The sequence below is a fragment of the Puntigrus tetrazona genome, chromosome 23 (assembly GCF_018831695.1).
Source record: "Puntigrus tetrazona isolate hp1 chromosome 23, ASM1883169v1, whole genome shotgun sequence".
NCBI classification, from domain to species: Eukaryota; Metazoa; Chordata; class Actinopteri; order Cypriniformes; family Cyprinidae; genus Puntigrus; species Puntigrus tetrazona.
In genome coordinates this window covers 11,924,745-11,940,519 of record NC_056721.1, presented here as the reverse complement: position 1 = coordinate 11,940,519, position 15,775 = coordinate 11,924,745, and the positions used below count along the sequence as shown (strand labels likewise).

Here is a 15,775-nt window from a genome sequence, read left to right as displayed (position 1 = left end):
ATTCCCAATACTCCCAATATTTAATATGGGCCCTTCGTTTCATAGTATTAAGCTTACGAATATAAACATACTAAATAAATATAATATCGGTATGTCAACGAAGGTCCAGGTCAGTGTTTATAGTCGCCAGGAGAAGGCGGCAGGCAGCAGCAGGTGGCGCTCTCACCACATTCACACGGAAAGCGCCGCAGCCCCGCTCTTTCTCGCGATATTTGACACCGACGAGGAAGTCATGCTGTCATTCTAAAAGCCGGTTTTAAAGCTCAGCTGTTTTCAGCCAAACGTCTTCTTTTAAACGAATGCATTCAATGAATGCGTCTGTACGAATAGACGGCAAGAGCATCACGTGTCAGGCTGGTTTTCCTCTGACTGAGATGTGTGTCATCCGCTCGGGTCACGTGTAATCTGGACGGATTCACCAGACAGAGACATTTATCCTCGTTGACACTTAAGTATATTCGTTTAGATTATATACGAATAACTGGTTCTAAATATATCCTCCTGTAAACATTGTAGCACTATGTATAACTCGGAGAGGATCTCCGAAACAAGTGTCGATCAGAACCAAACTAATGGATGCAGAAGTGATGTGAAGTCTGACGGGACAGATCGCTATAAAGACCTCACTAATTCAGTTCAGAGAGGGCCTTCCAGAAGAATCGTTCTTCACTTTGATCTCAACAACACGATCCTTGTATCTGACGCAGTCACGAGACTAGGACCTGTAGCTGCTCTTGAGTACTTCCTGTCCACCGTGACCTGGGGGCGCATGGCGAAAGGTAAGACCACTTGTCTATCTTCAGGGGGTTTCAACTTCTACAGACCTACACAAACCCTCAAGCAAGCTTTCCAGACAACAGGCAACCTATATATTTATATCTGCTTTTCTTTATTTAAAAAAATTACTTAACGAGGTTCATTTTTCTGTTTTGTCTAACTTGCTTGCTTTTTATCTATTACGAAAAGAATTGATTCTTTGCACTAGCATACTTTATTGCTTTTATTTTATATTTACTTTATTTTATATTTACTTGAAAGCGTTTTCTTTTCTTTCTCTACCCCCTCGTTCTCTATTCACTCTTTTCTATTTTTCTATTTTTCTTTTTATTTATTACCAAATTGTTTAACCCTGTAACATTAGCATTCTCTATTTTTTTTTTTTTATTCTTTCTACTTGTTTTCCTTTTATTTATCATTAAAAATATACACTCCGATACTAGCATTATTCTCTTGTGTGCTGTTTACTTGTTTTCCTTTTAATTATTATTAGAAAAAATAATCTTGCTGTTTGTACTACATTAGACTAAACGGGAATTGCTTATCTATGTATATTTTACAATTTGCATATGAGTGTGTGTGTGTGTGTGTGTGTGTGTGTGTGTGTGTGTGTGTGTGTGTGTTATTATAATTTATTACAAACAGAAATGTGTGTTTGTGTAAAACTTAGGACATATTCATATTAAATATAACAAAATGCTATTCACACACAGAGTGTTTTTTTTTTTTTTTTTTTTTTAAACGTTCCCTCTTAAAATGATAGCACAGACTTTTGCATCATGGCTCAAGCGCCTTTACCCAGCCTCAGGTCACATGGTTCTTCTCACTGTTCTCAGGTAAATGGGAGTGGTTGTCAGAAGCACCATCTCTCCTCCAGCCATGTGAGGGCGCTGTCACATACTACTCTCAGTTTGGCCGAGTGGCAGGCTTCACCACCATAGGTCCAGGCCAACGGTTCCGGAAGGTCTTCGAGGAGCATCTAGAGCTACTCCGATGGCCGTCTGACTTACCTGCAGATAAAGAGCTGTCTGTTAAGGGAGAAGACGGAAAGCTGTATCACTGGATCGTCCCTTCCTTCTTCCAGATGCTGCAGGACTTGGCCTCACAGGATGTGGAATTCTCCGTCCTCTTCCGCACATTCGGCACAGATCTGCCCCGCGTTCTGAACGCCGTCAAGAGCGCTGTAGAACAGGGCTCGCATCCGCTATTCCCCGACCTCCCGGCTCTGAAGGTCTTTGCTTTGGAAAAGTAGGTTTTGTGTTGTCTCAGATAAACGGAGCCTCATTGAGACTGTCTCCTCTCACAGCTGAGGGTGAACGTGACCTCCGGACGCATCAAGTGCAGCAGTAAAGGAGCAACACTGATTCGTGGAGATGAACACGTGTCCACAAGGGACGGAGAGCGGCATGTTTACCAGTACCTGAGCTCTGCTGAGGGTCTGGGTGGCTTCCAAGACCACTTTGACTGGTGAGGAACCAGTTACTAATCTGAAAACAGTGTAATTGTATTGTTTAGCATTATCAAGCCTTTGCTTTTTTAATAGGTGGGCACGAAACACGTACTCCATTTTAGGAGGAAAACCGCTCTGGATTGACCCTTTTGACCCCAAAGTTCAGCATATCTTCATCGATGACAACATTCGGCAAAACGATGAGGACACTATTGTCCATCCTAAGGTATTAGACGTATGTTTTCTCTTTTTCAGATCGACCGTGCCTTATGTTTTCCCCATACCACTGAACGCTCGCCTACTTTTGCAGGTGTTTCTGGACCCCGAGGGTTTGCAGACTCGAACAGCCTCCACATCAGAGCTGTATGATCTGTGCCTGGTACAGAACGACCTGCTGAAGGCCATTTCTGAGCCTGGGTATTTCACTCGACGCATCCAGATCTGCATGGAGAACTATGAGGGGAACATTCAAAAGGGATAGCCAAATCAATCTCAAGTCATACAGGGGAACACAAATTATGCATAAACACAGCCCTGTGGTGTGTGCATATACTGTATGTGGGAAAAATGTGTGTGAAATTCTCTGCTGCATTCACTGATCGGCACCCTTTATTCACCTGATAAAGGACGTTGCGGTCCATATATACATTACCATCATAATCAAGGGTCAGATTGGGCCCCTGAAGATGAAACAAGCATAAACATCACATGCCGTAGTATATGTAGGTGGTTATAAGCATTGGCAGCTGCTTCATAGATCTATTTTGTTATATGCACATTTAAACCAAGGAAGGAAGGTGATTCTACCAACAGTATTCTCAGGAACGTCTGGTAGCATTTTACTGTTACTCATTTTTTGGATGCATTTAAAACACTTGAATTTGTGAACATATTTTGTCTTTTTTTTTTTTTTTTTTTTTTTTTGCATTTGTGCTACTACAGGCTTTGGGGTTTGTTCTAACACTAATTTGAAGCTCAGACTGACCAAAGCAGAATTTGCTAATATTTCTAACATGTTCCTTGCATTAATTTTACATTTACTTTGTGTGTGTTTTTTTTTAAATCACATGTTGCATTGACATGCTAAAGGGTCTGCATCTTCTTCTTCTTTAGCTTAAGTTCTGAGGTAAAACTTCTGGTTGCAAAAAACAATGTCTAATCATATCCATATTTTCCAACAACAACTAATGTGTTTTGATTTCAGTGGAATGCAGTTTTTCACTCTATTTTTGAATCCATTTCCTCGCTATCACTGGAGGATATGTTACTGAAGGAAGCCTGTCATTGCACAGTTACTGCTTTTAGTGTGTATTGTTATTTAATGCCTTATTTATAATCCCAATCTTGTAATATTTTGTGTGATTGATTAGTTTTTGTTTTTTGAGGGAGAGTTGCAAAAGTACTATTTGTACTGTCGTTTGGCGTTTGTTTGTTTACATATATTTTAAACAAACGTGGTTGGTCTTGTCTTTTCTTACTTACATTTTATCCTATGTTATACGCTTATTATTTTTGGAAAACCGACAAAAATGAGTTTTACGTAAACTGAACTACTATACCACAACAAAAAAACGCTTCTAGCTTTTTTTTTCACCTTATTTCATATTTGTAATATAGGCATTTAATTTGGGCACGTAATGGATACATATTAACAGATAAATATGAATCTTTTGCATAAACCACACCGTTTATACGGCGGTTTCTAGCCTCTGGGTAGTAGAGACTCACGGCGTTACTATGACAACGGCTATAAACACGATTCAGCGCGGTGTGTGACCGTAAACATGTTCAAGTCTACAAGCTGAAGAAGTGAATCCCCTGTTCATTCATTAACGTTTGCTAGCGTGTTGGTGGTATGATTAAACGAACCGGTTCGTTTGAACGTTGAATCGTTTCGTTCTTACGTCGTAAAAGCTTGATCAACGAGGTAAGACAGAAGAAGAATGTCGGACTCTGATGAACGCGAGGTGTTAAAAGCAGAGACCGAGGAAGAGGATGAAGAAGGACAGGGAGAGAGAAGTGATACTGAAAGAAAAGAAAAGGATATTTCAGAACAAGACGATCAGGTAACCCGAATTTACGGCCAACAAATAACTATTCGTATCACTCACGAAGTAAGTTTAATACGTTTTTGTTTTAAATATGCATTTTATTTTGTCATATTTGTGTATGTATACGATATGTATGTACAATGAACTGAATAAAATTGTAAGATGGCTGTACATTCTGTAGCCTACTTTCAAGCCACATTCCTTGTGTGTGTAAACTACTTTGTAACAAAGTTTTTTCTGACTACGGACAACATGTTTGTACATAATTTGTACTTCATCCTCAGCTAAAGCCCTGTCCGCTAACCCAGGACATGATGGGGAAAAGCTTGTCCTTATTGTGTCGCACAGGAAACGGTCTCTCTCATGCATATGTCAGACTTGACCTTAAAAACAAGTAAGCTTGTCTCGAACATTCTTTTCAATGCGTATCATTTCCAACATATTACCAATCGCGCTCACTGTATCTATGAGTATAAGTTGACCAAAACCATTTTAACTTTCTTAACCAGGGGTCTGACAGACCTGGCCTTGCTCAGCTCCTTCATCCATCTGCGCTACTTGGACATTTCCTCAAATCATTTATCAGACCTCTCGCCATTGGCTGATCTCACCCAGCTGCTGTGGGTGAAAGCAGATGGCAACCTGCTTCAGAGGTCTGAGGGTCAGCCGTTTGGCAAGCTCACTTACCTACAGTGGCTTAGCCTGGCCAACAACCGCCTGTTGGATGTTAAAGGCCTCGGAGGTCCAGCACTGGAAACCCTCAATCTCACTGGTCAGTTGGGTCCATTTAATAGATTATTTTACATTTACAATGATAGTAAGCTCTTTACTCTAGTACCAACCAAAATGGTTTAGTTCAGCGAATCTAGAGTGGTGTATTCAGCTGTATTTAACATATGCGTTTCAAAAAATTATGAGCTGTCCACATTGCATTGCAATCTGCTCTAGACAACAACCATGCAGCGTTAAGCATTATCTGCTGCACTAAACACCGACATTTCATTATATATTTTTTAGGTAATGGTATCCAGAGCATGCGGGGCATGGAATATCACAGTCTGACCAATTTGGTGACTCTCGATCTAAAAGAAAATTGCTTGGAAACTACAGATGGCATTTACCTCCCCAATTTACGCCATTTGTATCTGGTATAACGACTTGTATTGATGTTTATAGTATGTAAAAGTATGATTTTTTTCTCTGATAAACTGTCATCTTGCACTTTTACCGACTGTTTAGGCTCAAAACAATATAAAGCGGTTGGAGGGTTTGGAGAGACTCCATCGTCTCAACAGTCTTCACCTCAGAGATAACCAGCTGGAAACACTAGATGGACTCAGTCCCAACATGAAATGTCTCCAATATCTTAATGTTAGGTAACAGAAATAGGTTTGGCATTTTCCCAGTCTCTGTGAAATCGAGGAAGCAATAGTCTCTTACTGAATAGAGTTGTATTACCACTGTCTGACAGCCCTCTCTCTCTCTTACTTTAAGGGGGAACCTTATATCTTCTATGAGGGCTTTGCGAACTCTAGTTAATGTGGGGCAAACACTGCAGACCCTTGTGCTCTCGGACAACCCTTTAGCAAAGACTGACGATTACAGGCTGTATGTGATCTCACATCTCTCCCAGCTGGAGAGACTGGACAAGGATCCCATCACAGCCGGAGAGAAGTCTGAGGCCCAAGAGAAGGTGCTGAACCTGCGGCATATTCTGTGGTTAATTATCTTCACTGATTTCATGTAGTCAGGCCAATAAAGGTCCATCATAAAGTATTCTAATTGTAAAAACATAATTTTTTTCAGGATTTTGAAGATGAATATGCCGACGATCAAGAGGACAACTGAACAGGCTGTGCTACATTGAATATACTTTTATATAGTTTTATATTCAGTAAAGTCTACAATCATAAAACGTTTTGGTTTCATTTCATGAAGTGTAGTTCCTGATGTTATCTTTATAGCTTGAGCGGCTGGATGCTGTCTAGCACTTATCACTAGATATGATAACAAGGTAGGCCTAACATATCACTGTAACCTAATACCTATTGTGAAGAAAACAAGGAAATGTATCTCATTGCAACCTAATTTACAAAAAAGCCAACAAGAAAGAATGTCAACAGAAATTGGGAGCTTAGACATCCTTTGAGAACAACCAATTATGTTTTGATTTTCTGCAATGTCACATACACTTTGGTATTCTACCAAAAGAACAAGAAATGTCACTTCCTGGTTTGTTCATTTCCATCCACATTAAAGGGGCAGAACCTTTTTCTTTTAACTGTCTGACAGGAAATACAAGTCAAACACACACACACACACACACACACACACACACACATATATATATATATATATATATATATATATATATATATATATATAAATAAATACATAAAATATATATATATTTTAAATATGTATTTATTTTATTATTATATAAAGTTTGGATATGTTTTATTCAGACTGAACAAAGTGTCATGCAGCGTGGTGCAAATGTTATTATTCATATAGCCATACAGATTACGTATCATGTAAGCCAATCATATCTTTATAATGATATGGCAGACTAATAAATAAATAACAGTTACGTTACGTTTTGTGATCAAAATGTATTATTTAATTTATTTTGTGGGGTCAAAAATGTGGACATTTTAGTATAGGTTACCAAATAGGATTTTAAATAGGACACCAAAATTACCTGCAAACAATGTATGTACTATCACTGTATGTGCTCATAGTTACTAACGTTACTAAAAAAACTACAATTTTAATACAGCGGGCTGTAAAGGGTCAATCAGTTTCCGCACTCTTTCCTCCAAACTGTCACCATGACTCGACGAATCACTGATTCAATCAGCTACACCTTCAGTGATTTTACGACAACAGTAAACATGTAATCATTGTAACAGTTGTGTGCAAATGAAGATTCGACTTAAAGCGTAAAAAAACTGAAAACAGAAATCACTCCTGTCTCCCCCTAATCTTTTGTGTGAGAGATTTATTACAACACAGCGCAATCGTGTCTGCCTTCGGTCTTTGCCCTGATCTGGCAACCTCTCTTCTGCCGGTCTGTTGCGAAAAGCGTTTCGTCCAATGGTTGGCGTTATCGGATGAGTTGACAGCTGACGTAAAGCCTCGCTTAAAAGCTACGGCAGACCACGCTACCCGCGTCCCACACCGCGCTCGGCTCCGCTGCTGCAGATTAACGTAGGATCAGAAGAGTTCATTTTTCCGAGTTACAGCACTCGCGTTCATTTCACCGCATCTTTCTACACACGGCCGAAACATGAGCTATCACAAACCCGACGAGAAAACTCTGCAGGCCCTGAAAGACATCGCCAACAAGCTCCGGATTCACTCCATCAAGGAAACATGCGCCTCAAACTCCGGGTAACGTCTTCTGCACTTGCCGAAACGCGTTTGTAACGTCTTTCTGTGCTGGTAAACGACAGACTTGCCGCCGTATCCGCACGTTTACCAAGCGCGTCGTGCAAACGTTCACTTTACGTTCCTGCAGAGCACGTGAACTTGGCGAGGGGGGCCGGGCGCGCTGTTGTTACTTATTAGGTTTTGACTCATCCTAGCTTATAAGCTATTGTAAACGAGTAAGTAGCTTTGCACTCATATTTGACAGCTTTTTTAGCCCTTCGTGGCCTCCAAGCGATGACTAGTGAAAATTGGCTTAGCTTTCATCGCCCCTATAATTAGCGCTGGTATGTGGGATTATGAAGTGTCGGTTATTTGTGAACTTTAAATTAACCGTAGCGTTATTTCTGTGTAATGTACTCCGTGCTGTGCTGAAAGCGACGAATTGTGGAGATTCGCAAACGAGTTGTTCATTTGAGTCGGATCTTTTCAGAACGGCCGATGAACCAGTTCGTAGATCCGATTCAGAATGAACAAATCTCGACTCGCTGGACCGATGAAGCTTACAGAAGAGCATTTGCAGAACTAATATTTAAATACATATTCTATACTGACTTTTCACTTTTATGCGTACTTAACGGCATTTATACACCATAAACGGCAATATATTTTACTTAATAAAACAAGCGCGTAGTACCACGCCGGGTCGACGCAACGTGATGACGCATTTACGCTGCGGCTCGAAAAGAACCGGTCCGTGGAAGTGACTCGGAGTTCACCATCACTAATTAATTTATCCTGGGAGCTCGTGGCTGCACGCTCGTTCTACAGGTTGTCACGTGAAGGCCTGTAGGTCTCGTGGTTCCCATCGTGCTGTGGGTTCAAGTGCTGTTAGGCACGAAGTTATGGGCTGATAGAAATCAAATGAAAAGCGCAGGTATGGAGCGATAACAGAGCTTGCGTGAAAGTAAAGCTTTGCTTTGGCGTTGCTCAATCTCTGCGCCGCAGTTCTCGTTTGTGAGACTGACCGCTATATTGCCACAGATGGTCATTTCTCAACATGAACTGAATCCGAAGAGGGGAGTTTCTAAACTTGTAGGGGACATTTTAAAGTTGCCTTATTGTATGGATTAATCATATTAAAAAGAAAATGGAAATGCCTAGTTTATTCAGTGAACATCATGCATCAGAGGGTTAATTTGTTACAATGCTCTACACACGCCCTTGCTGGCATGCAACCTTTCATTCATTGAAAATATTGTGAAGGAATTTCCCTGAGTGTTGAAACTTTTACCTGATACTATTTGTTTTATGGTTATGACACTTCCTCTTTTTTCTGTTCCTTCTCATTTCTATTTGGGTGATTTATACCAAAGTTTTTTTGTCTTAGAGATAATCACATTAGGCGTAGAAGTTTAAACAAGGAAGTATTTAACGTAACTCAGACTTTTGTCTCTTCCCTTTTGTAATCAGATCCTTCATTCTAAAACTGATCAGTAGAGAGTCTAAATCCCTTCTTCATTTTCTTTATTTCAGCCTAAGTGAGTCACTGTATAGGACAAAGATGGTAATTCATCAGTGGTGCTTTGTTTATTGTGTAATTAGGAATGTATTGAATAATAACATAAGATTGCATGGATTTTTCTTTAACAGTTTTTTTTTTTTGACCACTGAATTGCATGAGTGATTTACAGACTTCAAATATCCTGTTACTTTAAACCACTTTTAGGAACAAACTAACAGTTTGTACTGCATCCTCAGTTCAAGTTAGAGCTTAGTCGTCTGTATGTTTTTAACGGCGTGCTGTAACTTAATGTTTTGTGAGCTACCAGTGCTGACTTGTTTTATTTCTTTATTTTTGCTGCAGAATAAAACAATTTTAAAGATGTGACTATCAGAATTGCATAGAGAATTTCAAATAAATAGTATTGCAAGGTTAAAAAAAATCTGAATTGAGAAGTCATAATACTAATTACCTTTTTTTTTTTTTTTTTTTTTTTTTTTTTTATTATTAATTTCAGGTGGAATCCGACTTCCATAGTTTAGTTTTTTTGTGACTTACTCATTAAAAACAATAAAATAATTCTTCTTTCTCGCCCCCATGTAATTTCTAACCTGTATGACTTTTTCTTCCATGGAACACAAATATAGTAAATGAAGTACAGTAGCTCATGTAATTACAATGAACGACCCTTTTCAATCCAAAAACAATACACACAGGTTTGGAGTGACTTGAGGGATAGAAAAAAAAAATGTTGATGTTCTGTTACGTAAGCTTAGTACCTCAAACAAAAAAGCAAGAAATGTGTCATGGTTTGAGTTTGCACCGTTCGAAATTAGAGGCCCTTCTGATCATTGTCTAATATGAAGTGCCTGGTTTGGCAGCCATTGATTCTGATAAGGTGTATTACTACACCTCAAACCCCAATGATGACAGTAGCAACTTTTGCCCTTTAGTACCGTTTGCAATCACATTCTAGTTTTGAAGTGAAAGATAACCTGCATGTCTGATTGGTCTTTAACATCCAGCATGTTTGAGCTGATGGTTAATGGTTGATGGCCGGATTGACGATACTCATGTGTTCTTTCCATCTGCAGGCACCCCACCTCGTGCTGCAGCGCTGCCGAACTTATGTCAGTGCTGTTCTTCCACACCATGCGATACAAAGCCAGCGATCCCCGCAGCCCTAGCAATGACCGCTTCATCTTGTCTAAGGTGGGCCAGCATTCTGCGTGTGGTTATGAGCTTCCTTTTTAGTTTTCTCAAAATGCTTGGGGATTAAATGTGTCCCATCCTTCATGTTACTGTTTTCAGGGCCATGCTGCTCCCATTCTGTATGCTGCCTGGGCAGAGGCTGGATTCATCAAAGAGTCTGAGCTGCTAAACCTGCGCAAGATCGACTCTGACCTGGAGGGACACCCCACCCCTGTGAGTAAGACCACCCTTTCACCGCATGCACACTAGCTTTCAAACATTTGGGGTTGGTAAGATTGTTTCAAAGTGTTTGGAAGAAGGCTTATATTCTCACTTAGGAAGCATTTACTTAAAGTGAAATGATACAATTTGATATCACTTATATCCACAAAAGTTTGTTTACTTCATATGTGTGTGTTGTGTATATTTACGTATATATATAAATACACACACACACACATGCATGTGTATATTTCAGAAAAATGTTAGGTTTGTATATTGAATATAATTATAATATACAAAACACACTCAGTATGTGTGGGTATTTATACATGCATAATAAATATACAAAACGCACATCATGCAAACAAAAACCTTTTTATTTTGTGTGAGGTTATTCATTTGAAGGCACTAATTTTAAGTGTATTGTTGTAATGGCAAAGCTGAATTCAGCAGCCTTTACTCCAGTCTTTAGTGTCACATGATGCTCCAGAAATCATTGTGTGCTTAAAGATTTCCTCTTGTTGTTGTTATTTTTATTATCAATGTTCAAATGGTTATGATGATTAATATTTGTTTAGAATGTTTTCAGGATTCAAAAGAGCATGATTTATTTGAAATGGAAATCTTCAGTAACATTAGTTCTTTTGATTTAAATGTGCATCACTTCTAATTGTATAAATTGAGGAAAATCTTGCTGACTTTGTATCAACTCGGATAACAATTTATGATGCGATTAACCTCAATTCGCTGTTTATTTCAGAAACTAGCATTTGTGGATGTGGCAACAGGTTCTCTTGGCCAAGGATTAGGTGCTGCCTGCGGTATAGCGTACACTGGGAAATACTTTGATAAAGCTAGGTACTTGATCTGAATTCCATCTTTTTCCATTGCTCCTAAACAAGATTTTGCTTTTAGACCAGGAAATTCTAATTTCAGCTAATCAACTGATTGTGTTGTAACTGGATGTGTTTGTCTTGTCTCATTAGCTACCGTGTCTACTGCATGCTGGGAGATGGTGAGTGTTCAGAAGGGTCGGTGTGGGAAGCCATGGCTTTTGCCTCCTATTACAAGCTTGACAATCTGGTGGCCATCCTTGATGTGAACCGCCTGGGTCAGAGTGAGGCAGCACCACTGCAGCACAACATGAACACCTACAAGGAGCGCTGCCAGGCCTTTGGGTGGGTTTAATGCTTTGGTAGTGTACTGCTCATTTCGTATAATACAGGAATAGATTAATTTTATTCACACTCAATTTTTAAAAGAAACATCGTTTTTACCTGTCATTGTATGATTTCATATACTATTTCATTTAGTAGGTGTAAAAAGTGTCTACTAAGCAGTGTGCTAGTCTTCCAACACGTCCATTCTCTTTATTCCAAATTTTCAGTGACTAGCATGTAACTAATTTGTTTCTTCAGCTTCAACACTTACGTGGTTGACGGCCATGACGTGGAGGAGCTGTGCAAGGCTTTGTGGCATGCTGAACAAACGAAAGGGAAGCCCACTGCCATCGTGGCCAAAACGTTTAAAGGCAAAGGACTTAAAGGTGACTTATCCTGTACTGAAAGACCAGCAGCACAAGAATGGTATCTGTTATGATTGTCCACATTCTCATGGTCTGACCTGTTGTTTTGTTCAGGCATTGAGGATCAGGATAACTGGCATGGGAAGCCTATGCCTAAGGACCGTGCGGAAGAGCTGATTAATGACCTTCTGAGCCAGATCCAGTCACCCAATAAGCCCATCCACCCTCAGCTGCCCAATGAGGAAGTTGCTCTAGCTGACCTCACCCCCATCCAGCTGCTCACAGCTCCAGAATACAAGATTGGAGACAAGGTTAAGAACTGACATTTGTTTTTCTTCGAGCAGATTCTTCTGTAGTTCCTCAAAAGGAGAATCTATAAAGCTGTTGCTTTTGTTTGCCCACCCAGATCTCCACTAGGAAGGCGTATGGTGTAGCCCTGAAGAGGATGGGGGATGCCAGCCCTCGTGTGGTGGCCATGGACGGTGACACCAAGAACTCAACCTTCTCTGATATCTTCAAGAAGGCCCATCCTGAGCGCTTTATTGAATGCTTCATTGCCGAGCAGAACATGGTGTGTACATTTTTTTTTGTTTCGTTACAATGATAATTTACAAGTCATGATGGTAAAGCAAATGTATATTGACTGACCGTGTGTGTGTCATGTATGTCACGCATGAATGTACCTGTAATCTGTGTTTGTAGAGCACTTTGTGATGAGTTGAAGGTGTGGTGCGCTATACATGCAGTGCCTTGTAACTACCTTACCTCACCCTGTTAAAATCTTATGTTACTATTCACTTTCTGACTAATCCATTTTAATGCCAAGTGCTTTCTCAATATGACATAATTTCCCACAATGAAAAAGAATACATTTTTCATTCAGAGGTCAATATATTCTAGTAAATAACTTTTTATAAAATATTTTAAAGTATTCAGCAGGAAGTAGTTAGTACAACAACCTAAGCAATGCATTTAATATTATTGCTACTATAAACGATGATGATAATAATAATAATAAAATGAATTATTTAGGTTAAGGAGAACAATTCTTATTCAGCAAGGATTTATTAAATGTTTTTCCTTCTAAATTCTTAGTGACACAAGGTTTGATATTACCATTTTATAGTTTCTAATTAAATGCAGCCTTACTGACATTTACTCTTTGAATGGTAGTATAAGTATATTACTAATAGTATGTACATTGTTTTTTTTGTTTTTTTTTATGTAATAAAATTCTGTATTTAAATATGCTATGTCCAGGTGAGCGTGGCCATTGGTTGTGCTACTCGTGATCGCACAGTTTCATTCGCCAGCACTTTTGCTGCCTTCCTTGCTCGTGCCTATGACCACATCCGTATGGCAGCGATCTCCCAGTCTAATGTCAACCTGGTCGGCTCACACTGTGGTGTTTCCATTGGTAAGGCGTTGTGCAGTGGGCACGGGTTCTTGCCATTTTATCTGGGCTGAACTTGGTCAAATCTCTTCAGGATCTGAAATGTTTCCAAACTTCTTGTTTTGTCCAGGTGAGGATGGCCCCTCACAGATGGCACTGGAGGATCTCGCGATGTTCCGCGCTATCCCAACATGCACAGTGTTTTACCCTAGTGATGGAGTATCTACTGAGAGAGCTGTAGAGCTTGCAGCCAATACAAAGGTGTGTTATTGTTTCCTCTTGTTGGCCTTGTATAGATAGTCATCATTATTTTGGCAAGAAAATTAATCCATTGTTCTGTTTTGTTTATGCTGTTTCCTGCTTTTAGGGTATCTGTTTTATTCGTACCAGCCGACCTGACACTGCAGTTCTCTATGATGCTGGAGAGAAATTTGAAGTTGGCAAAGCCAAGGTGAGGGGACAAAAGAGACCAGAACACACTTTTAATTAAATAATTTATAATTTCTATATTTGGTTACAAACAACTACAGCAAGGAAGGCGAAATTTAGCATCAATCAACTTTTTAGAAAAGCCATAAGCAAATGGGGCCTCCTATTGGACAGCTGTGAAATGTCTGGTTCACAAAGGTTGTTCTAACAGTTCTGTTTCGGTCCTCTAGGTGGTGCGGCAGTCTGACAAAGATCAGGTGACCGTCATTGGAGCTGGAGTAACACTGCATGAGGCACTGGCAGCACATGACCAACTGGCCAAAGAAGGTTTGTTCAGCCCCTACTGGCTGTAATGGGAGATTACCCTACATTACTACTGTGCCTCAGTTTCACTTTAAAGAATAAAAACATTAACTTGTGTACTGAATTATATCTGTTATAGATATTAAATGCAATTGTTTATATAATTTATTGTTTTTTGTCGAAGAAAGGACAACTCTTTCTTAAAAATCTTGCAAATTAGCGTTTAAAAACCAGTACATATTTTTCCCAGGTGTGAACATTCGGGTTATCGACCCATTTACTGTTAAGCCCCTGGATGCCTCCACTATTGTGGCAAGTGCTCGTGCCACGGGAGGAAGGGTGATCACTGTAGAGGACCACTACAAAGAGGGTGAGCTGTTATTTTAGTTTTTATCTTCAGTGAAATGCTTTCAAGATTAAAGGGGAAGACTAGCTTTTTTTTTCCCCCTTCCTGTTTTCTTTTGCTTTCTTTAGTGTTGGGGTTTTTTTTTTTTTTTCCATCTTGTGCTCTGAGAGGTATTTTACGTTGGTTCCTCTGCTCTCATTGTAGGTGGTCTGGGCGAGGCCGTCCTGTCTGCAGTGGGTGAAGAGCCTGGCATTGTGGTGCACCGGCTAGCCGTGAGCCGTGTGCCTCAGAGCGGCAAGCCGCAGGAGCTTCTGGACATGTTTGGCATCAGTGCCAAATGTATCGTTGCTGCCGTCAGGCGTACTTTTGCAAACTAAAACTCTTTGAACCACCCTAAACCCCCTTCGTCTTTCGCCACTCCTAACCCAGATCCTAAAGACCAAGCTCACCACACATCCTTATCATTCCAGAAGCTCACAGATATACCTAACTTCATAGTTTGTGGAAATACTCTAACTTGTGCACTATAGTCACTAGTGTCAGCCATAGCTTTGGTGTGTTTTCTCTTTGAATCATCATCAATTTTGACTTCTTGAAAACCTTAAATGCTGCATTAGTAGTTTTTAAAGGCTTGGAAGTGTGAATTAGATTTAAAGTTGCATTGCGTTTGCACTTTTCTGAATATCATTTACAACAATGACCATTTCATATTAAGTCATTTCATCCTTTTGGCTGTATGCTTCCTGTAATTATTACAAAGTCAGTATCATGATGCATTTGATGATAGCCGTAATGGTGCTTTCAGGGAGTAACAAAGTATAAAAGTATCTCTTGTTTTTATTTACTGCTGTTGCATAAGCTACTGGCCAACCAATTTGCTAAGTTAGTACATTAACTATTTGGTTTTGGTGATCTGACGAAGTGTATGTCATGTTACAACACCCTCACTATCATTGTCTAAACATTTTTCACTGAATTTGATGTAATGTGTGAATAAATTGAACTGCCCATCCAATGTGTCTGTAGTGTTGCTTTTTATCAATGAATTGGTCAGTTTTAATGTGTATATAAATGACCTTGCTCATAATTTTGTGCTATAACAGATGGTGAGCAGCGCTGTTTCTACTTGACAGGAAAATATAATAGAAATATATATACTTTTATTTTTTTTTTGCATTCTATGTAATTCTGCTAGTCTAATTAAAATGTGGTTTA

The 15,775-nt window shown here is 39.5% G+C and overlaps 3 protein-coding genes across 4 annotated transcripts; all 3 read left to right on the top strand.

Annotated features, from left to right (window-relative positions):
• The first annotated feature begins 175 nt into the window (after positions 1-175).
• si:dkey-32e6.3 lies at positions 176-3,684 on the top strand. Its single transcript, XM_043224064.1, has 5 exons — positions 176-779; positions 1,614-2,008; positions 2,084-2,244; positions 2,321-2,453; positions 2,538-3,684. Exons 1-5 carry the CDS (start codon positions 521-523, stop codon positions 2,706-2,708), a joined length of 1,119 nt encoding a protein of 372 aa, XP_043079999.1. The 5' UTR covers positions 176-520; the 3' UTR covers positions 2,709-3,684.
• Positions 3,685-3,908: 224 nt separating this feature from the next.
• lrrc23 (leucine rich repeat containing 23) lies at positions 3,909-6,193 on the top strand. 2 transcript variants are annotated; one of them, XM_043224067.1, is made up of 7 exons: positions 3,909-4,293; positions 4,563-4,672; positions 4,788-5,050; positions 5,296-5,426; positions 5,518-5,654; positions 5,773-5,971; positions 6,085-6,193. In XM_043224067.1, the coding sequence occupies exons 1-7, from the start codon at positions 4,171-4,173 to the stop codon at positions 6,124-6,126; spliced, it is 1,005 nt and encodes a 334-aa protein (XP_043080002.1). In that variant the 5' UTR covers positions 3,909-4,170; the 3' UTR covers positions 6,127-6,193. The 2 variants fall into 2 exon arrangements, with proteins under 2 accessions (XP_043080002.1, XP_043080001.1); XM_043224066.1 differs by having other exon boundaries at positions 3,909-4,341.
• Positions 6,194-7,406: 1,213 nt separating this feature from the next.
• tktb (transketolase b) lies at positions 7,407-15,575 on the top strand. The gene is made up of 14 exons (XM_043224773.1): positions 7,407-7,671; positions 10,246-10,363; positions 10,463-10,576; positions 11,325-11,422; positions 11,551-11,742; positions 11,983-12,110; positions 12,204-12,400; positions 12,496-12,660; positions 13,350-13,506; positions 13,613-13,743; positions 13,850-13,933; positions 14,142-14,238; positions 14,465-14,584; positions 14,765-15,575. Exons 1-14 carry the CDS (start codon positions 7,568-7,570, stop codon positions 14,935-14,937), a joined length of 1,878 nt encoding a protein of 625 aa, XP_043080708.1. The 5' UTR covers positions 7,407-7,567; the 3' UTR covers positions 14,938-15,575.
• Positions 15,576-15,775: the final 200 nt, after the last annotated feature.

Excerpts from the sequence above, each read along its gene's own strand:
- si:dkey-32e6.3 (XM_043224064.1), top strand. The coding sequence starts at position 521 with ATGTATAACTCGGAGAGGATCTCCGAAACAAGTGTCGATCAGAACCAA. Across the intron at positions 780-1,613 it reads CTGGGGGCGCATGGCGAAAG|GTAAATGGGAGTGGTTGTCA; the intron begins GTAAGACCACTT and ends CACTGTTCTCAG. Across the intron at positions 2,454-2,537 it reads ACACTATTGTCCATCCTAAG|GTGTTTCTGGACCCCGAGGG; the intron begins GTATTAGACGTA and ends CTACTTTTGCAG.
- tktb (XM_043224773.1), top strand. The coding sequence starts at position 7,568 with ATGAGCTATCACAAACCCGACGAGAAAACTCTGCAGGCCCTGAAAGAC. Across the intron at positions 7,672-10,245 it reads ACATGCGCCTCAAACTCCGG|GCACCCCACCTCGTGCTGCA; the intron begins GTAACGTCTTCT and ends TTCCATCTGCAG. Across the intron at positions 11,423-11,550 it reads AAATACTTTGATAAAGCTAG|CTACCGTGTCTACTGCATGC; the intron begins GTACTTGATCTG and ends TTGTCTCATTAG.
- lrrc23 (XM_043224066.1), top strand. The coding sequence starts at position 4,171 with ATGTCGGACTCTGATGAACGCGAGGTGTTAAAAGCAGAGACCGAGGAA. Across the intron at positions 4,342-4,562 it reads CTATTCGTATCACTCACGAA|CTAAAGCCCTGTCCGCTAAC; the intron begins GTAAGTTTAATA and ends CTTCATCCTCAG. Across the intron at positions 5,972-6,084 it reads AGTCTGAGGCCCAAGAGAAG|GATTTTGAAGATGAATATGC; the intron begins GTGCTGAACCTG and ends AATTTTTTTCAG.